Genomic DNA, 18,602 nt, shown 5'->3' with positions numbered 1-18,602 from the left:
CGCTTAAGCCCGTTTCTTACTCTAGCAAGAAAATACATATGTCGGTCATAAACTCTATCTTTGCCTCTCTGTTCTAAAAGGTGCTTTCATGATTACCAACATTAAAAGCGATAGTATTTATTATGACATGTAAATGCCAGCTGAAGAACTGGAAAGTAAACCACAAGTCAAATGTCTGAAACCATTTTTCTTGTTCGCATCTGCAGTAAAATGTGGTCCATGCAAATGGCACCGGCTACGGTGCAACATATTTGCACCTTAAAAAAATCGTGCCTCTACAATTCTGCCAGTCGTCCTCTCTGACACTGCCAGATGTCTTGCACGGTCTCTTGTAGAGATTATTAAGATTAAAAATTATATTGAAGAGATTAAATTAATAATTATAAAAGCCATGTAAGTTGGCTTTTTTTATATTATATTTTTTGAAAAATATTTTTTATTAATGGTAAATTTTAAAGCGTAAAGAAAACTAACTTTGTACTAAATTACATTTTAAAGCATAAAGAAAATATATAAAGTGGGTGTGAGTAAATTAAGTTACTTAAATCCACTTTAAAAATAATTTACTTCAACCACTTTATATTTTTTTCTTTATGCATTAAAATATAATTTGGTACAAAATTAATAAGTGTATTCATTTAATGAACAATAACTTTGGAGGAATAAATAAGTTTTATTTTAATAGTTATAAGATTAAAAATTATATTAAAGAGATTAAATTAATAAATATAAAAGCATTTCTATTTATTTATTTTTATGTTTTTCAAAAAAAAATTATTTATGATAAATTTTAAAGATAAAGAAAAAATAACTTTATATCAAATTACATTTTAAAGCATAACGAAAAATATATAAAGTGGATGTAAGCAAATTAATAAGTTTAATTTAATTACATCTACTTTAAAATTAATTTACTTATATCTCCTTTATATTTTTTCCTTTATGCTTGAAAATATAATTTCGTATAAAATTAATAAGTGTATTCATTCAATGAACAAACAGTAACTTAGATTTTATTTTAAGGAATAAATAAGTTTAATTTTAATAGTTTTAAGATTAAAAATTATATTGAAGAGATTAAATTAACAATTATAAAAGCATTGTAGACAAAAGCCTACAATACAATGCAACAGTAACTTGCAAGCCTCTCATGTGGGAGGTCTTGGGTTTGAATCTACCTCTACTTAACATATAATAATAATTAATCTAGGCTTTGGCCGTTTATCAATCCAAAAAAATTATAAAAGCATTGTAAGTTTTTTTTTTTAATAAAAATAATTTTTATTTATAGCATTTTCAAAGCATAAAGAAAAAATAAGCTTATAGCAAATTATTATATTATAAATCATAAATTAAAAAATTTAAAGTGGATGTAAGTACATAAATAAGTTTAATTTACTTACATTCACTTTAAAATTAATTTAATTACATCTACTTTATATTTGTTTCCTTATGCTTTAAAAATATAGTTTGGTATAAAATTAATAAGTGTATTCATTTCATCATCAATAACTCTTATTTTAATTAGAGGAATAAATAAGTTTAATTTTAATAGTTGTAAGATTAAAAAATATATTGAAGAGATTAAATTAATAATTATAAAAGCATTGTTTTTTAAATATATTTTTTAATATGTTTTATTTATGGTAAATGTTATATATAAAAATGTTACTTCAATGTAAATTTCTACAATTTATTTATAATTCAAATAAAAAATTAGTCACCTTATTAAAATGACTTTTTTCATCAATTAGATTATGAATGTAAGTCATTTCTAATAATATTTTTTAACATCCATATTATAGTATGTAATTTATTATTTTAACATAGAATCATTTTTAACACTTTATAATAATTTTTTTTAAAATTTAAAATTTGATTTGTGACAAATAAAAGATAAACAAAAAACTTCAATATAATTAAGTGGTATTATAAAAATTTTAATAATTGTTACTAATAAGTTTTGTAAACCTAAAAAATATTATACTTTAAATATTAAAATAAAAATTTATTTCTACATTAATATGAAAATATTTAAAATGTAAAAATAAAAACAATTCTCTCAATTTTTACTGCATATATTTTATAAGTAACAAATATACTTACACCAAAGTTAATGTTCTTTTACAAAATTAAAACTTGGCATGTGACTTTTGTGAATTTTTGTCATTTCTAACAATATATTTTTTACATCCATATTTCTAATAGTATGTAATTTATTATTTTTGTATTGAATCATTTTTGACACTTTATAATCATTAATGTTTTAATGTTTTAGTATATAAATTTAATCATTAACGATAATATAAAACTTCAATTTGTTAGAAAGGGATATTATTAATTTTTTAATAACAGTTACTAATAAATTTCTTAAACATAAAAATTTATACTTTAAATATTAAAATAAAAAATATATTTCTATATTAATATGAAAATATTTTAAATAATAAAATAAAAATGTTTTTAATATTAAAATAAAAATATATTTCCACATTAATATGAAAATATTTTAATATTAAAATAAAAAATGTTTTTCTCAACTTTCACTTGACTTCACTAACATTATATTTTATAAGTAATGAATATATACTTTTACCAAAATTAAAATTAATGTTCAACAAATCCTAGCAACTAAACAATGAAATTAAGTGAAGATTTTCAACTAACCTTGATGCATGATGCTAAAGACATTTGACTAACTCCGCTACTAATTCACCATTTCTTTTGTTATGTTCTTCTAATCACTGATTTGATCATTCTGTCCTTCGTCTCTGCAAGAGATCATGCAAGACATCTGGTACTGTTAAAGAGGACAACGGGCAAGGCAGTAGAGGCATGGGTTTTTACGGTGCAAATATTTTGCACTGTAGCTAGTGCCCATGCAAATAGCTATAGCCCCCAGTTGTCATTTTTTAGCAAATCCATCAACCAATTTAAAAGTCCCATGTTTTTTTCTATTGTTGCTCTAGACAATAAGCGTGCTAGGGTTAATTTGCAGGAAATGTCTATAAGCTAAACTAATGTTAGAATAAATTAATTATTCAGTAGAATGTTCAGTGGTCGGTGGTCAGCACAGACCACTCATTTTCCACATGCACCCATCCAAGCACCAACCAAATCAATCGTCCATCTCATCTAGTTTCATTAATATTGTAACTAATTCTATGTCATAGTCAAAATAGCATTTACTATTTATTTCTATATAAATTAATAGACTGGGCCTGTGGTCAGTAGAGCCCATTTTGGGTTTCTCATATCTCTTAGGGCCTGTTTGACAAGCAGAATACACCCAGAATAGGCATCTGCTTATTCCTAAAATCTTTGTATTCTCCGTTTGGGTGCAACATGCAGAAATTAGGAATAGGCATACAATGGGAATAAATATTCCATTTTAAGCCAAAAAAGAGAGTATTTCAGTTCCATCTAAATAGGTGGAATTGGAATACTTATTCCTATTCCACTTAAATACTTTGTTAAAAAGTTAAAAAAATTGGGTCCATCCAAAATTTGCTCATTTTTTTGGGCACTCAAAATAGAACTACTCATTTCATACTTCTCTAGTTTGAAGGTAGCAATTAGTTCTCTTTGGTTTGGAGGTAGGAATTTTTGTTCTCTATGGTTTTATATACTTCCTTATCTCTTTGCTCAATTTCTTTCTTAATACAGGTGCATAGCAGATGTGTGGTTTAGGGTTTGTTAACAGGAAGTAATCCGAATGTTTGTGACCTTTGAAAAGCTTTATAATATGTATTTGACATGTTTGTTAATGGAGTCGGTGGCTGTGATTTTCGCAGTTGATTGTTGACAGTTTATTTGATTCTTCAAGTTGCGAAGATAATACAGACTTGATTTTATGACAGTCGGATTTACATTATTTTTTGTTGGTGGGTGTAGGTAGAAGACTTGAGTTTGTTCTTTGAAGGTGATATCCCTTCCTCCTAAATGTGACAAGATTTGGTTTTGAAGCAGGACTCCGGGGTTGATCGATTTGCAGGTCAAACAACAGGCGACATCCTCATTCAAGGTAAACCCACTAAATTTTTTTCAAGATTTTCACGTTCATAGTAAAATTTTGTTTCCAGCCCTCATTTGCCACGATGGTAAACAGGGAAGTGTATGTTTCAAAATCAAAGCAGACTTTTAGAGAGGCATTTATGTCTTGCTGTTGTTGAAGAGTAATCAAGGCTTTATAAAATAATTTGCATCCTCTACCAGTGCGGGTTTGCTTAGTTTTTTCTTTCATCTGTTTCTCTAGAATGATGTGACGATGTGGTTGAAACCCATTTGGAGTGTAGCTTTTGTTTCCCTTATCTAAACAATAGTTAGTGGTATGCAATGTCTAAGTGTTCTATAGATGGCAACATCCAAGTTGAAAAAAATCTCTATATTTCATCTGCCTTCTCCTCACTTGTGAACTAAAAGCAAGGAAAAAATGGGTGTTAGCCCTACTTTAGTACTCTATTTTGAGATATATTTAGAAAGAAACTGAGAAAGAACATACCCCAGATATCACCAGATTTCTTGAACCCCAACGTTCACAGATTACATCTCAATTTTCCACACTAAAAAACCCATTTTAAATCAGTTTCATGATTTTAAGCTGATATAAGTTTTGATTATGTGTTGAATAATACCAAAAGCATATCACAATCTTCTTGTCTTCCACTACTCTAATGCTTGCATTAATGTGTATAGCTCGTCTTCCCCAACCCCATTGTCATTGGAGTCATATTTTGAATCTCAACCCTCAAAGTTTCATCCACTATCTCGAACTATTTTAAAGGAGGTCTAGATTTTGAATTGGAGATACTGGAATATCCTTGAAAATAGGCTCATCCCCCGCTCTGTTAAACCCTTCATCTCAAGTTTCCTGCCCTATCGTCCTCTCTACCTCACTAGAGAGCTGAGAGTACTCTTTCATATCAACATTTGGTTCTTCTGGACTCTTTTTCAAAGACTTCCTCATTTTTTAGTTCTCTAAATTAAGGCTTTTACTTGTGGGCGAGAGCCCTCGGAACAAGTAATACTCAACTGTAACCAAATGGCTTCTGCAGGTGAGGCCTCCACCTTAACTGCTACATTTGACTTTTATATGCATCCTGTTTCACATCACTGTCATTTTGCCCAATGCTTACCGATTAGTTTTGTCTATTTAAATTAGGGACTTCATACTTGTACCTACATCTTAATGAAATTTAATTTTTTCCACAAATAAGTACTATTACATTATATTTCAACATAGAAATATGATCTAGATACACCAAATTTGTCCTATGATCTTAAACTAAGCAGGTCAATATGTAACTAAAGTTTGAACCAATTTATATTGATATATAATAATTGAATAAAACTAGTATTATAGAACATGTGAACTCTTAATTCATAAAGATGTCACTTATATGTGATTATTACATAAGATTATCATTGAGAAGCATTATCAGAATTAAAGTAATACTTGTGGTCTTCAATATAAATGTCAATAAACTAAATCCAATAAAATAAAATCAGACCATAGAAATCTAAATGTATTTTTGCCCCAAATAAACAGTGTTTGAATTTAATGAAGAAAATCACAATAGACGATTTGTATTCTAGATAGTAATGAAATCTTGGAACTAAGGCATATTGGAATCTTTATCCCTGAGCTTCTTTTTTTCCCATTTTCTGATTCACTTGTCTCAGTTTACTCAAAATTTTCCTTTGCTTTCTTTGCTTGAGACTCAAAATCATTGTTTTCAAATAAGGCTGCTTCATCATCCTCACTACGTAATGAGGATTCATCATTTGTTTCTTGTGAACATGAAAAAAGAATCTTGTTTGTAAGCCCAATATCAATGAATCCATCAATTGAAAATAATTCAATCAACATTCAAATTTGAACAGCGTGTAGGATCTATGGGATAAATGAAAGATAAAAGCAGATATGTAGAATCTGAAATATGAGTAAGTTTCTCTTGCATCTTATCTACCAGTTATATAAATTTTATCACTCTCAACAATTGAAAGAACATTGATTTATGGTGTTATTTGATAATTTTATAGCTTTTCTGACCATTTGTATACTATCTAGATTGATTTTCCTCTTCTATTGTCGATTTAACAGCCTACCTACATGCCTAAAAAGCAAGATTGTTAGACTCTATTGCTTTATTGAAATTTTTCTCATTCAGAATCTGAATGAATGAAATTAACAAAGAAGGCTTCAAAACTCAAGATGCCCTATCTAAATTTTCATGGTGGTGGTTAATGTTTATAATACTCAACTAAGCAAGGTCATTGTTGACATTTCCTCATCCCACCTACAATTCATCATCATTTATTAGAGATCTTCATCTTAAATCTAGCTATTTTCATTTTCTACCAAATCTTTTCCTTATCTTTGAAGTGTTCATCTCTAAACTAACAAATAGGAAGACTCTCATAATCTCCAATGAGTTTCTTTGATGGTACATCTAACTATCCTCTCTTGAAAGATAGGGAAACATCACATTCTTTCTTAGTACTATATATATTTTTACTTTGCATTATTGAACATCTAACTATTCTCTAGCTGGTGCTCATGCATATTTGATTCATTTGTCTTCTAGAGTGCTCTTGTATGATGAATATCTAGATGTTACATTGTTACTGGCGGTTACTACTTACTTAGAAAGCCTAGTCAATTAGATTATGAGATTGTATGCTTTGATCTTTGCTAATCCAAATGGAATTTAGAGATTGTCTCTCATACAATGCTATCTTCAGATTCTCAATACCTATCTTTATTTGATAGTTGAATCCCTTCATTACCACCTTTACTGTAAAGTTCTTTCCTGTGTTTGATCCATTCAACAAACATGCCTAGTGACATGTGTTAAAAAATACTCATTGGTTTATTTTTAAAATGGTTCACAAGACTCACCTACTAACATCAACATCTATGTCATTTCTGTTACATATGAATTTCCCATGATATACCATACCAATTCTCAAGACTTACCTACTAACATCAACATCTCTATTCTCTATAACATCCCTCCCAAGGGACCATCTAACTATTGTCAATTTTTAGATGATATCATGACTTATCATTTATTTTATTTTATCCATAATTTAATTCATAATGATGACAAAATGTAGAATATAATCAAAAACATTGAATTAAGATATTTAGTTAGTCAAATCCAAAAGAAATTCAAAATTATGAACTGTAGATCAAAAGAAATTCTTTGTTTATTGGAAAAGTTGAGGAGTGTCTTAATGTAGCCGAGTAGATATAGCAGCCACAAACACTCTCAAAATTCTCAGTCAAAACCTAGATTCCTATGAAGAAACAAACAACACCAAATACATTCGCGGTTGCCACAATGTCAAACACATACATGATTATAACTAAGATCAATCTTATTCAATGAAAGGAGTTTGACAGTGAAGATTTGTCTTACATATCAGCCACAACATTGAATCGAGGTTCATTATAACATTGGTATAAGATGGAAATAGCATAGATAATGTTTAAATCAAATAGTCAATTATAATAAATTCATTTTGTTCTTCCAAATAACTCTCTCACAAGATCATAATGTATAATCAGCAATAGAAAATGATCCATAAAGATCATGAAATATAATATATTTCATAAATACTTGAAAGAACATATAGTGAATGTGTCATTGTCTAAATTTTACTTCAGAAAATCTCATTACTATGCTTAACTATTAACTACTTAGGCTCTTCAATAAGGATACAAAAGAATACCATTATATTTCTGTACTACTTTGTTCAACTATTTCTTTTCTGCTAAAAGAGGCTCAACATTACTCATATTGCAGGGATGTCTCCTCAGTTTGAATCATACAAAAAACAAAATAGATGAAGTGGCCTACTCTAGATATATATGTTATAACTTGCAAATATCAATTCAAATTGTTTAGGTTTTCTTCAAATTTTTCCTTGCCTTCTCATTCATTCTCCTCATCTTCATTAATATGAAAATTTGAATTAAATCTATATATGTGTTTATAGGGCGTTCGATGGATCCTGCTAATGATTAAAAAAAAAATTACAAAAGCCTTGTTAGGAAGATCACGCTCTTGTGTGTACTTGCAGTTTTTCTTACAGCCCAAGCAGTACTCACAGTAGCATCTTATGTAGATGCTAGAAGACAACGACACAAGTGAAGAAGAGTTTTTTTTCTTTTCTTTAAACATATTATATATTCTAATGTCACAGATTGTCATGACCAAATACATATGACTAAAGGAGCTTTCTTCAAACTCGCCAATATTCTAAGGGAGAGAGGGATCATTAAAGATATGATAAACATGAAATTGGAAGAATAACTAGTCATGTTCCTACATACCCTTGGCCACAATCTAAAGAATCATAAGATTAGCCATAACTTTGGTCACTCAGGAGAGACTGTGAGTCGCCACTTCCACAAGGTCTCAAAGGAAATCATATTGCTCCATGGCAATTACTTTTTGCCCCCTTCTCCAACTACCCCTCTAGAAATTCTTGGGAAGGACCATTTTAATCTGTACTTCAAGGTAAATATCCTATTGACATGTACTTTGTTGTTTGAGTATATCGTTATGTATTTGACTATAATATTTTTAGTGTTCTAGGATTGTGTTGGAGCAATTGATGGGACCCATATACCAGTTACCTTTGATGTGGACAATCAAGCAAAATATCGTAATAGAAAAGGCAACCTATCACAAAATGTAATGGGTGTTTGTTCCTTTGACTACAAGTTTCAATAAGTTCTTGCTGGTTGGGAAGGTTCAGCTATGGATAATCATGTTCTTGCTTCAACCCTATCAAGCACAGATCCACTAATAGTCCCCCCTCGTATATTAAATCATATTTCTAATGATTATATAGTCATTATTGTAAACCATAGTGTTTATGTTATTTCAATTATAATACTTATTGTTCTTTTGTATAGAAAAATTTTATTTAGTTGATACTGGCTATCCAAATGTTCCTGGATTCCTCACCCCTTATCGGTGTATGCAATACCGCCTAAAAGAGTTTTCTAGAGCAAACCCAATCAACAATGGCTACGAGCTATTTAACCACTGACACTCCTCTCTTAGGAATGTGATTGAGTGCACATTTGGTATTTTGAAGCAATGTTTTCCTATCTTGAGGCATGCGACATCTTATAATATCACGAATCAAATAAAGATCATGTTAGCATGTTGCATACTACACAATTTCATTATGATAGAGGACGATGTTCCACCCAATGTGGAAATTGAAGAGGATGTTGATCATGGAGGGATAAATGTCCCAATTCTTGAGACTTTTGGGATGACTCAACGAGATAGAGATGATTGGGAAAAATTTTGAGATTAAATAGCAGAAAAAATGTGGGAGGACTATAGATCTCAACACTAGTTGATTGTTTTACTTGCATTGATACATTCTACTTCAATTTTGAATAGCTAGAATACTACATTAACACTTTCTATACAATGTTCATTCATTCTGAGATATGATTCAACATTCTGTAAAACTATGATAGTGATTCAACATTCTATAAAGCTATTTCAATATCGATTTCTTATTGCAGTCCTACATATGGTTCACCTATTTGTATGATGTGTATTGTTTCTTTAATGGCCAGCTTAATTAGTCTTCAGTTTATTATTTAGTTTCTATTTCTAATCTTAGTTATCGGTTGTTTTGTTCAGAAACTTTGTCATTGTAAATCAATCCAAGGCCCGTTGTTTAATATATCAAACTATTAAGTTTTGTAAAAAAAAAACCATAGATCATGTTAAGCATAATAAGTTATTCAATCACTTAACTAGCCCAACAACACAAATCAAAGCTGCTTTTCTACTTAACCAACCTGTCATTCAATCACTGCAAACAACTATCCTTTTCAAATCTATTTCTTATCCTCCCTATAATACCTGCTCCAATTTTCCATACTGACACCCATTTTTTATAGCGTTATTGAATCTATGGCCTCTCTCCATAGTTGGATGAATATTGCAGCAATAGGCCTCTTTTTCATGTCTTATGTGCATTGAAGGAGTTGTTAATGGCAGTGATGGTGAGAAGGTCTATAGAAGGGTACTTCAAAGCCAAACCCAATATATCAGCTAAGCTGTTTTGGTAGCAGATAGTGTTCCATGCTCAATATCAGGTCAATCAGATTACAGCTGCAATGCTTCCAATCCACAAGCCAATCCTTATCAACCTTATTGCACTTCCATTACTCACTGTGAGAGAGATACCAGCTAGTTTTAGATCTCAGTTTCCCCTCTCTTGCTAAATTTTGTACTCTCATTCTCATAATACCATGTTTCTATGTTTCATCGGTTTGGTCTTTTGTATGTACTTTTTTGAATGGAAAAGTGGACATTTGATCAAGTGTTCTTCCAAATGTTGTGTCTTCTCACGAATTTATTAGCATTAAATAGTTCATCCCACATTAGTTATTGTGTCACTTTTTCTACTTAGTATGGGACACTTTTAGTGGCAGAATAAGTAATTTTTGAGTCATATGATATCCATTCAATTTATTTTATTTATACTTTACGCCTTCCTTATACAGTGCATCATTATGTCTCCTCATTTCAAGCTGGCATCCTCATTTCTTGGCAGCACTGAATTTTTTAATTATAATTTCCTTTAAACATTAGAATGTGGGCTTCTCAGATGTATCTCATCTTTTTGATGATATTATTGAAAAAGTATGGTCTCAAGTAGAATGCTCTGGGCTTCTCAGATGTCTCTATTTGGGTGATGATGTTTCACAGGATTTAATCACTGGGCATGCTATGTGTTGTGGTCTTGTGAAATTTCTCTGTTCAAATGAAAATGCTAACACTAGTGGGCCAACTCCTGAACATGAGCTTAGCCATAACAAGTCCCCCATTAGTGCGTACGAGTTTAACTCTCGTTCTGCGTCACCGTTCCTGAACCGTACTTGGTAGAACTGCTCTCGCTCTTCAGCCTAAACTCTCTTAGCTGTAACAGTTCATTCCCTTGTTTAGCTATCGCATGTAAATCTGTCACTTTGAAAACTCTTCAATTTCTGTAGAAGTGCTATTTATAATTTTCTTCATTGGTTTCTCTTGTAATATATATGTAATTACGGGAAAGAAAGGCCTCTGAAAACCAAACTAACAAGACGTCTTTGTGATTTGAAGTCCCTATTAATTATTGTTAGTTGGATAGCTGTTATTTCTGACTCAAAAATAGCAGTAGTATTTATGGGTAGCTTGGACAGCTGTTCATCCTTATCTATGTATAGCAGCATTAGTTATGGGTAGTTTGGACAGCTGTTTGTCCACTTGCCAAGAATTAGTAAATGGTTATTGCAAAGATAATTATTTACTAATTTTAGTGATTCTCTTTTGGACACCTTGCAACCAATTCTTTTATTGGCTATTGAGTTTGTCATGTCCCCAAATTTTCTAGTGACAATTCGATTTAATTAATTTAATTAATGGTTGTCCAAGGACGACTAATTAGTTATTTTAATTAAATAAATAATATTAAAAGATGACCTTGTATTTAATATTGTGACTTGGAGTATTTAATAAAGTCACTTGAGGGATAAGATCAAAAAAGTTCTAGAAGTCTCTGGAGAGGATGGAGGGAAAAGAATAAATAGGCACCCCGGGGCTCCATTCGAATCAAGCAGTTGTTTTATCTCTCTTTGTGTTTTCAGATTGTGATTCAATCACAGGTGCATTATGGAACCTAGGGTTTTCGCAATTGTCATAGTTGGCCATTGAGAATGATAACTCTCAATTGGTGCGCAATTTTGAGGGTGTGAAATATCATCCGAATTATTGCAGATTGGAGGTGACGCTGCAGTCATTTCATCAAGAACAAATCTGTGGCCTAAGGCCAAATCTTGCGATTCATTGATCATTGGAGGTTTAGTTAGGAAGGGATTAACTAATTGCAGAACTAGAGAGATTCAAAGGGAAGTGGAAGCACGTTTTCCCATATCTGGCTGAATTTGCATGAGAAAGGTCGCATAGTTTTCCCTGTACCTAGACGGCTCAATCTACATCAGTTGTGACATAGCAACGGAATGTTTGGATTTACATTTAAAGAATCGCTGTAGAAGGCCAGATCGGGAAAAATAATTGGACTGAGCTTGGGAAGAGCAATAGAGTACAGTGCGATACGGATTCCTATATTTTTTGAAGGTTATACAAACTCAGCATGGTGTCTGAAGGATGCGGCTGCAATGATGAGAACCCCTGGTTTGATTATTCCTCTGTTTTATTATGTGGATCCAACTCATGTTAGATACCCTGAAAACAAGTCCAGTCCGTATAAAGAATCATTTCTCAGGCATCATGGCCGTTCAGATCGATACCCAAGAGAAGAAATTGATGGCTGGAAGAAGGCCCTACTACAGATCTGTTCTCGCTCAGGATGGTCCAAGGCTATGAAGCTCGGCTGAATTGGAATCTGGGGTATTGGAGGTATTGGGAAGACTACAGTTGCAAAGGCTGTTTACAATTACGTTTATTCTAATTTTGAAGCTGTTTCCTTTGTATCCAGTGTCCGCACCACTGCTGCAGACTCGACAGGCCTCACAAATGTACAGAAACGAATTCTTGAAGAGCTAACTGGATATGTCAGAAAAGTGCACAGTGTTGACAAGGGCATGCCGACGGATTAAGCCTGAAAGTTTCTTTCACTATTACCTTCAAATACTTGAGCTTTGGTAGGTCGGATTCCTCCATCAGCCGGTTCCGTCCAACATGTATATCAATTTCTTGATTGGCTTTGCGCAGAATATCGGGGTGTTGTATTAGAGCTGACAGGGCCCACTCGATCGTGGCAGAAGATGAATTAGAACCTGCGATTATGATGCTCTACAAAACAAACATATAAATCTTTGTGGTAACTGCTTCAAAGCCTCTATTTCGATCAGATCATCTATTTTGGGCGAACAGTGTCATATATAGATCATCGATTTACGGCCATTCCAGGTTCTAGTTATTGTTGATGTTATATATATGAATTGGTAATTCATTATCCTCAACTGGTTGTGATTGGATTTGTCCCTAATGGTATTAATCAATGCATTTTGATTCAGCCACCTATCTGGTACATTGCTTAAATTATCACATTTATGTGTATGCTGAGTATTCAATAAAAATCATCAGTACAGTATTGTTTTTTTAGTAGCCAATGCAGCAAGCTGTTTGCCAACTATTTGACGAATTGCCACAGTACAATATTGGGATTCAGTGACCTTTATAGCTAGGGTCATCTCAGTGGTATCAGAGCTGAAGTATTAAGAGTTTTTTTGGTGCTTAAAGAGTTAATAATCCGGTCGGGGGATATTACAGTGGTATCAGAGCCTAATCATTGAAGTTTTAGTATTTTGGTGTTTAAGAGGCAAATATCCTGTCGGGGATATTTCAGTGGTATCAGAGCCTAATCATTGAAGTTTTAGTATTTTGGTGTTTAAGAGGCAAATATCCTATCGGGGATATTTCAGTGGTATCAGAGCGGTTTTCTTGCCATCCTGTGGGGTGAGAACCGAATTACATGAGTGATCAGCACTCTACTTCAACCAAGATGGACAGGTACAGCACAAAGTCTCCAAGGACACAAACTCGGACAAGTAATAGACATAGTATGCAGAGTCGAAAATGTGGAAAGGAGGACTATTTAGGTATTCAGGATGAGTTCAGAAAAATCAAACATAACATGTCTGAACTATTGGTTAAGCACCGCCGTATGCTTGACAGGCTGTCCGTCCCAGCTAAGCTGAGTAAATCAACTGGATTTCATTTTGGTGAATCTTCTCACGAAGAGTTGACAGATACAATGAGAGATGTTACGAGGAACCTTAATGAGGAGTTCGAGAAACAAGTGTGCAGCCAGTCAGAGGCTTCAGTTCGGTCACAGGAAGAAGCAGAGAAGGACATTACGCTGATGGATAGTAACTGTCAACTTGACACTCAAGTTGAGACAGCTGAATACGAGTTTCCCAAGGGTGATGTCTCAGGTACTCAAGGTAGTTTGGTTTCGACAGGCAATGATTACAGTAAAGTGAGTTCAGATGATGATGATGTCATTGTGCATGGTGATGAGATACCTGGTGAAAATGAGCAGACATCGAGCATTCATGATTTTGTTGAGAGAGTACCAGGCTCAGTTAGATGTTTCATCACATGAGGATGAGAATGGCAGTACTTCACATGATTTTTCTAGCCAGCTGAAGGTAAGTAAAGATAGTATTGTGGCTTCTTTATCTCATCATGACAGGATGCGGGAGATGTTAGAAGAGCACATCCAGATGATTCAGTTACAAGGAAGACATAAGGGAGTTCAGGAAAATTCTTCCTGCTGTGACTTACATGCAATTGGTGAAGGGATGGGGACGACGAAGCTGAGCTATTTGCATCTTCTATCAGACCGTGATCATCTTCTAAGCCTTGCCAAAGACTATTCAGATGCCTTGAGGAGGAAGGAGGAGGAAGTTGTCAAGCTTTCTTGCGAGCTTGAGGACACTCGAGAAACTTTGGCATTACAGGACTGGGAGAGGCATAGAAATGAGCATGGCGTGGAGCTGGGCTTAGTTTCATCTTACATGCCTGACATTCAGCTCCCTGCAGCAGACGGATCATATATGGTAGCTGATAATGTTACGAGTTCATCTTGCATTCACATCCAGGATACAAGGACCATGGCAGACAGGTATGTGAAGTTAGCTAGTATTGGTCACATTACTCAGGTAAGTAGTTTGCTTGAGTTACTAGCTATTCCTTGTTTACGAATATGGACTCAAGAATGTTTCAACAGCGTTTGGGATTCAATTGACTGGAGAGCACTTAATAGTAGCAATGTTTGTTTGAATGCTATCATGGATTTGATTAGCAGAATATACGGTGTTATCTTTCCTTGTGCCAGCAGAACATCCGATGTTGGTATTAGTTTTTATGCACCGTTGTTGGGTTTGGTTCATATTTCCAGTCGACCATTCTTGCTGAAAGGTGTTGAAGATTTTTCATATTTACCAGTGTGTACTGATGAGTCCCAGGATCATTTCAGCCTTGATGACATCCAGGAGGATGAAGTGGGCAGTTTTGAAGATTCAGCTTCCTTGACAGTTTCTTTAGGTACAGAAGAGCTTGACAGCAGAACTACAGATTTTGACACTCCAGATGAGGATATGAGTTTTGGAGAGGATTCGCAAGATATGGATGACAATATTCTAGAAACCAGTAACCTTGAAGATACTCCTTTAGACAATGTGACAAAGAAGGTTTGTGGAAGACAGTTTAGCCAGAGCCATCATGTGGTTAGCCAGTTGAAAGTTAGTGAGCAAGACATTGCTATCGCTTGTGAGCATTTTGATACTGCTCGTCAGTTGTTGGCTATTTCTGGTTGGGGTTCTTCTATGACAGATGAGTCCAGTAGTGGTTACCTTCCTTTGGCAGAGATTCATGCCTTGCGTGAAGCTGTTCGGATTTTAAAGCAGGATTATTTACGATTGGTAGCCGACCGTGATCACTTGGTTGAGTGGGGGAGTACAGCATATGAGGCACTCTTGGATCGTGAAGAGGAGGTGAGTGAGCTTTCCCAAGAGCTCATAGCGACTACTGAGGCATTAGAGGACACACAGCGGGATCTACAGAAGTCACAGTTTCAGTTGAAGGAGGTGACCGTGGAGTTGGAGCATTTGCGGTCAAAACCAGCCCCAGACCCAGTTCATTTGACTACTGAGGTAGATGACGGTAAGTACACTCCTACAGTTGCTTTTGAGGAGCTTATTGTTGAGATTGACACACATGTTCAGGGTTTGGAAGAAGTTGGTCTTAATGAGTTTGGGATACCGGTAGAGTCAAGTTTCCAGATTGATTCTTCTCAGTTAGTTGATAGTGTGGTACAGCTGAGTATGCCACCTTCACAGGAGGATTAGTTGTGGTGTGCAGGGAAGTATATTGATGCTTCCTCATATAATTTTTACTGCACTAAATCATTTATGGAGTATTTGCTGGACAGTGCATGTGTTCATTTGGACTCGTATGAGGTGACAGAAGGTGTTCTCATCCAAGATACTAGTGTTATTTGCCGATTGGTTGAGAAGATTATAGGGGTCCTTTCTACTATGCTACCTCACAGGGATTTCGAGGAGAGGTTTGTTGAGCAAAATGCACGGGATCCTATCCAGCCTACAGTCACTCGGAGTCAGAAAATGGAGCCATCTGTTGATTCCCAGTTCAGTGATGATGAGCCAGCAGCAGAGTTTGGAGGTTCTTACCGGCATTATATGGTAGGGTACGCTCATCATTTTTCTTTTGACATAGAGATAGAAGATTTTATTTCACACAGGTGTAGATTGGCTCCAATTTCTTACCATCCACTAGGGGATAGATTGGCACCATCTTTTGAAAATAAAATTGGTAGTAGCAAGTTACTCAACTTGCAACATCGACACACCCGGAGCAGTTTTTCAGAGATTGGAGTTGATGGCAATGATTCAGGTACCTATGGCTATTGTCATATCTACAATGCAGTTGGGTGCAGGTGTCTTTTTGACAGGGGCTTGAGTTATGATAGAGTTGATGTTTCAGTTGGCTTGAGTTTCGCAGCATGGTTTCTTCTACTGACATCTACAGTTGGTTTACAGATGATTTCATCAGAGTTGTCAGTGGTTTGGATATTGAGCATAGTTTCTCAGCTACAGGTATTGATGATTTCTCCACGGGAGTATGATGAGGATTGGGATGATACACAGATTTACATTTGGGATCCAGGAAGACTGATTGGTTCTTGGTTCAGCCATTGCTTGGGGACAAGCAATTTCAGGAAGGGCGGACTGTCATGTCCCCAAATTTTCTAATGACAGTTCGATTTAATTAATTTAATTAATGGTTGTCCAAGGATGACTAATTAGTTATTTTAATTAAATAAATAATATTAAAAGATGACCTTGTATTTAATATTGTGACTTGGAGTATTTAATAAAGTCACTTGAGGGATAAGATCAAAAAAGTTCTAGAAGTCTCTGGAGAGGATGGAGGGAAAAGAATAAATAGGCACCCCGGGGCTCCATTCGAATCAAGCAGTTGTTTTATCTCTCTTTGTGTTTTCAGATTGTGATTCAATCACAGGTGCATTATGGAACCTAGGGTTTTCGCAATTGTCACAGTTGGCCATTGAGAACGATAACTCTCAATTGGTGCGCAATTTTGAGGGTGTGAAATATCATCCGAATTATTGCAGATTGGAGGTGACGCTGCAGTCATTTCATCAAGAACAAATCTGTGGCCTAAGGCCAAATCTTGCGATTCATTGATCATTGGAGGTTTAGTTAGGAAGGGATTAACTAATTGCAGAACTAGAGAGATTCAAAGGGAAGTGGAAGCACGTTTTCCCATATCTGGTTGAATTTGCATGAGAAAGGCCGCATAGTTTTCCCTGTACCTAGACGGCTCAATCTACATCAGTTGTGACATAGCAACGAAATGTTTGGATTTACATTTAAAGAATCGTTGTAGAAGGGCAGATCGGGAAAAATAATTGGACTGAGCTTGGGAAGAGCAATAGAGTACAGTGCGATACGGATTCCTATATTTTCTGAAGGTTATACAAACTCAGCATGGTGTCTGAAGGATGCGGCTGCAATGATGAGAACCCCTGGTTTGATTATTCCTCTTTTTTATTATGTGGATCCAACTCATGTTAGATACCCTGAAAACAAGTCCAGTCCGTATAAAGAATCATTTCTCAGGCATCATGGCCGTTCAGATCGATACCCAAGAGAAGAAATTGATGGCTGGAAGAAGGCCCTACTACAGATCTGTTCTCGCTCAGGATGGTCCAAGGCTATGAAGCTCGGCTGAATTGGAATCTGGGGTATTGGAGGTATTAGGAAGACTACAGTTGCAAAGGCTGTTTACAATTACGTTTATTCTGATTTTGAAGTTGTTTCCTTTGTATCCAGTGTCCGCACCACTGCTGGAGACCCGACAGGCCTCACAAATGTACAGAAACGAATTCTTGAAGAGCTAACTGGATATGTTGAAAAAGTGCACAGTGTTGACAAGGGCATGCCGACGGATTAAGCCTGAAAGTTTCTTTCACTATTACCTTCAAATACTTGAGCTTTGGTAGGTCGGATTCCTCCATCAGCCGGTTCCGTCCAACATGTATATCAATTTCTTGATTGGCTTTGCGCAGAATATCGAGGTGTTGTATTAGAGCTGACAGGGCCCACTCGATCGTGGCAGAAGATGAATCAGAACCTGCGATTATGATGCTCTACAAAACAAACATATAAATCTTTGTGGTAACTGCTTCAAAGCCTCTATTTCGATCAGATCATCTATTTTGGGCGAACAGTGTCATATATAGATCATCGATTTACGGCCATTCCAGGTTCTAGTTATTGTTGACGTTATATATATGAATTGGTAATTCATTATCCTCAACTGGTTGTGATTGGATTTGTCCCTAATGGTATTAATCAATGCATTTTGATTCAGCCACCTATCTGGTACATTGCTTAAATTATCACATTTATGTGTATGCTGAGTATTCAATAAAAATCATCAGTACAGTATTGTTTTTTTAGTAGCCAATGTAGCAAGTTGTTTGCCAACTATTTGATGAAT

General features: G+C 34.5%; 1 protein-coding gene across 1 annotated transcript; it reads left to right on the top strand.

Moving 5' to 3' along the window:
* The first annotated feature begins 133 nt into the window (after positions 1-133).
* On the top strand, positions 134-18,053 carry LOC149577360 (uncharacterized). Its single transcript, XM_089796137.1, has 7 exons — positions 134-205; positions 12,080-12,399; positions 12,526-12,601; positions 14,516-14,614; positions 16,616-16,672; positions 17,487-17,806; positions 17,933-18,053. The coding sequence occupies exons 1-7, from the start codon at positions 134-136 to the stop codon at positions 18,051-18,053; spliced, it is 1,065 nt and encodes a 354-aa protein (XP_089652263.1).
* The last annotated feature ends 549 nt before the right edge of the window (positions 18,054-18,602 follow it).

This window comes from Cupressus sempervirens, chromosome 1 (assembly GCF_028749045.1).
Source record: "Cupressus sempervirens isolate cs-2001-9-10 chromosome 1, ASM2874904v1, whole genome shotgun sequence".
In the NCBI taxonomy this organism is placed as follows: Eukaryota; Viridiplantae; Streptophyta; class Pinopsida; order Cupressales; family Cupressaceae; genus Cupressus; species Cupressus sempervirens.
This window is presented reverse-complemented; position numbering and strand designations above follow the sequence as displayed.

Coding starts and splice junctions, on each gene's coding strand:
- LOC149577360 (XM_089796137.1), top strand. CDS start 134: ATGCCAGCTGAAGAACTGGAAAGTAAACCACAAGTCAAATGTCTGAAA. Junction 12,400..12,525: donor ATCTGTTCTCGCTCAGGATG/GTCCAAGGCTAT, acceptor CTTTGTATCCAG/TGTCCGCACCACTGCTGCAG. Junction 17,807..17,932: donor ATCTGTTCTCGCTCAGGATG/GTCCAAGGCTAT, acceptor CTTTGTATCCAG/TGTCCGCACCACTGCTGGAG.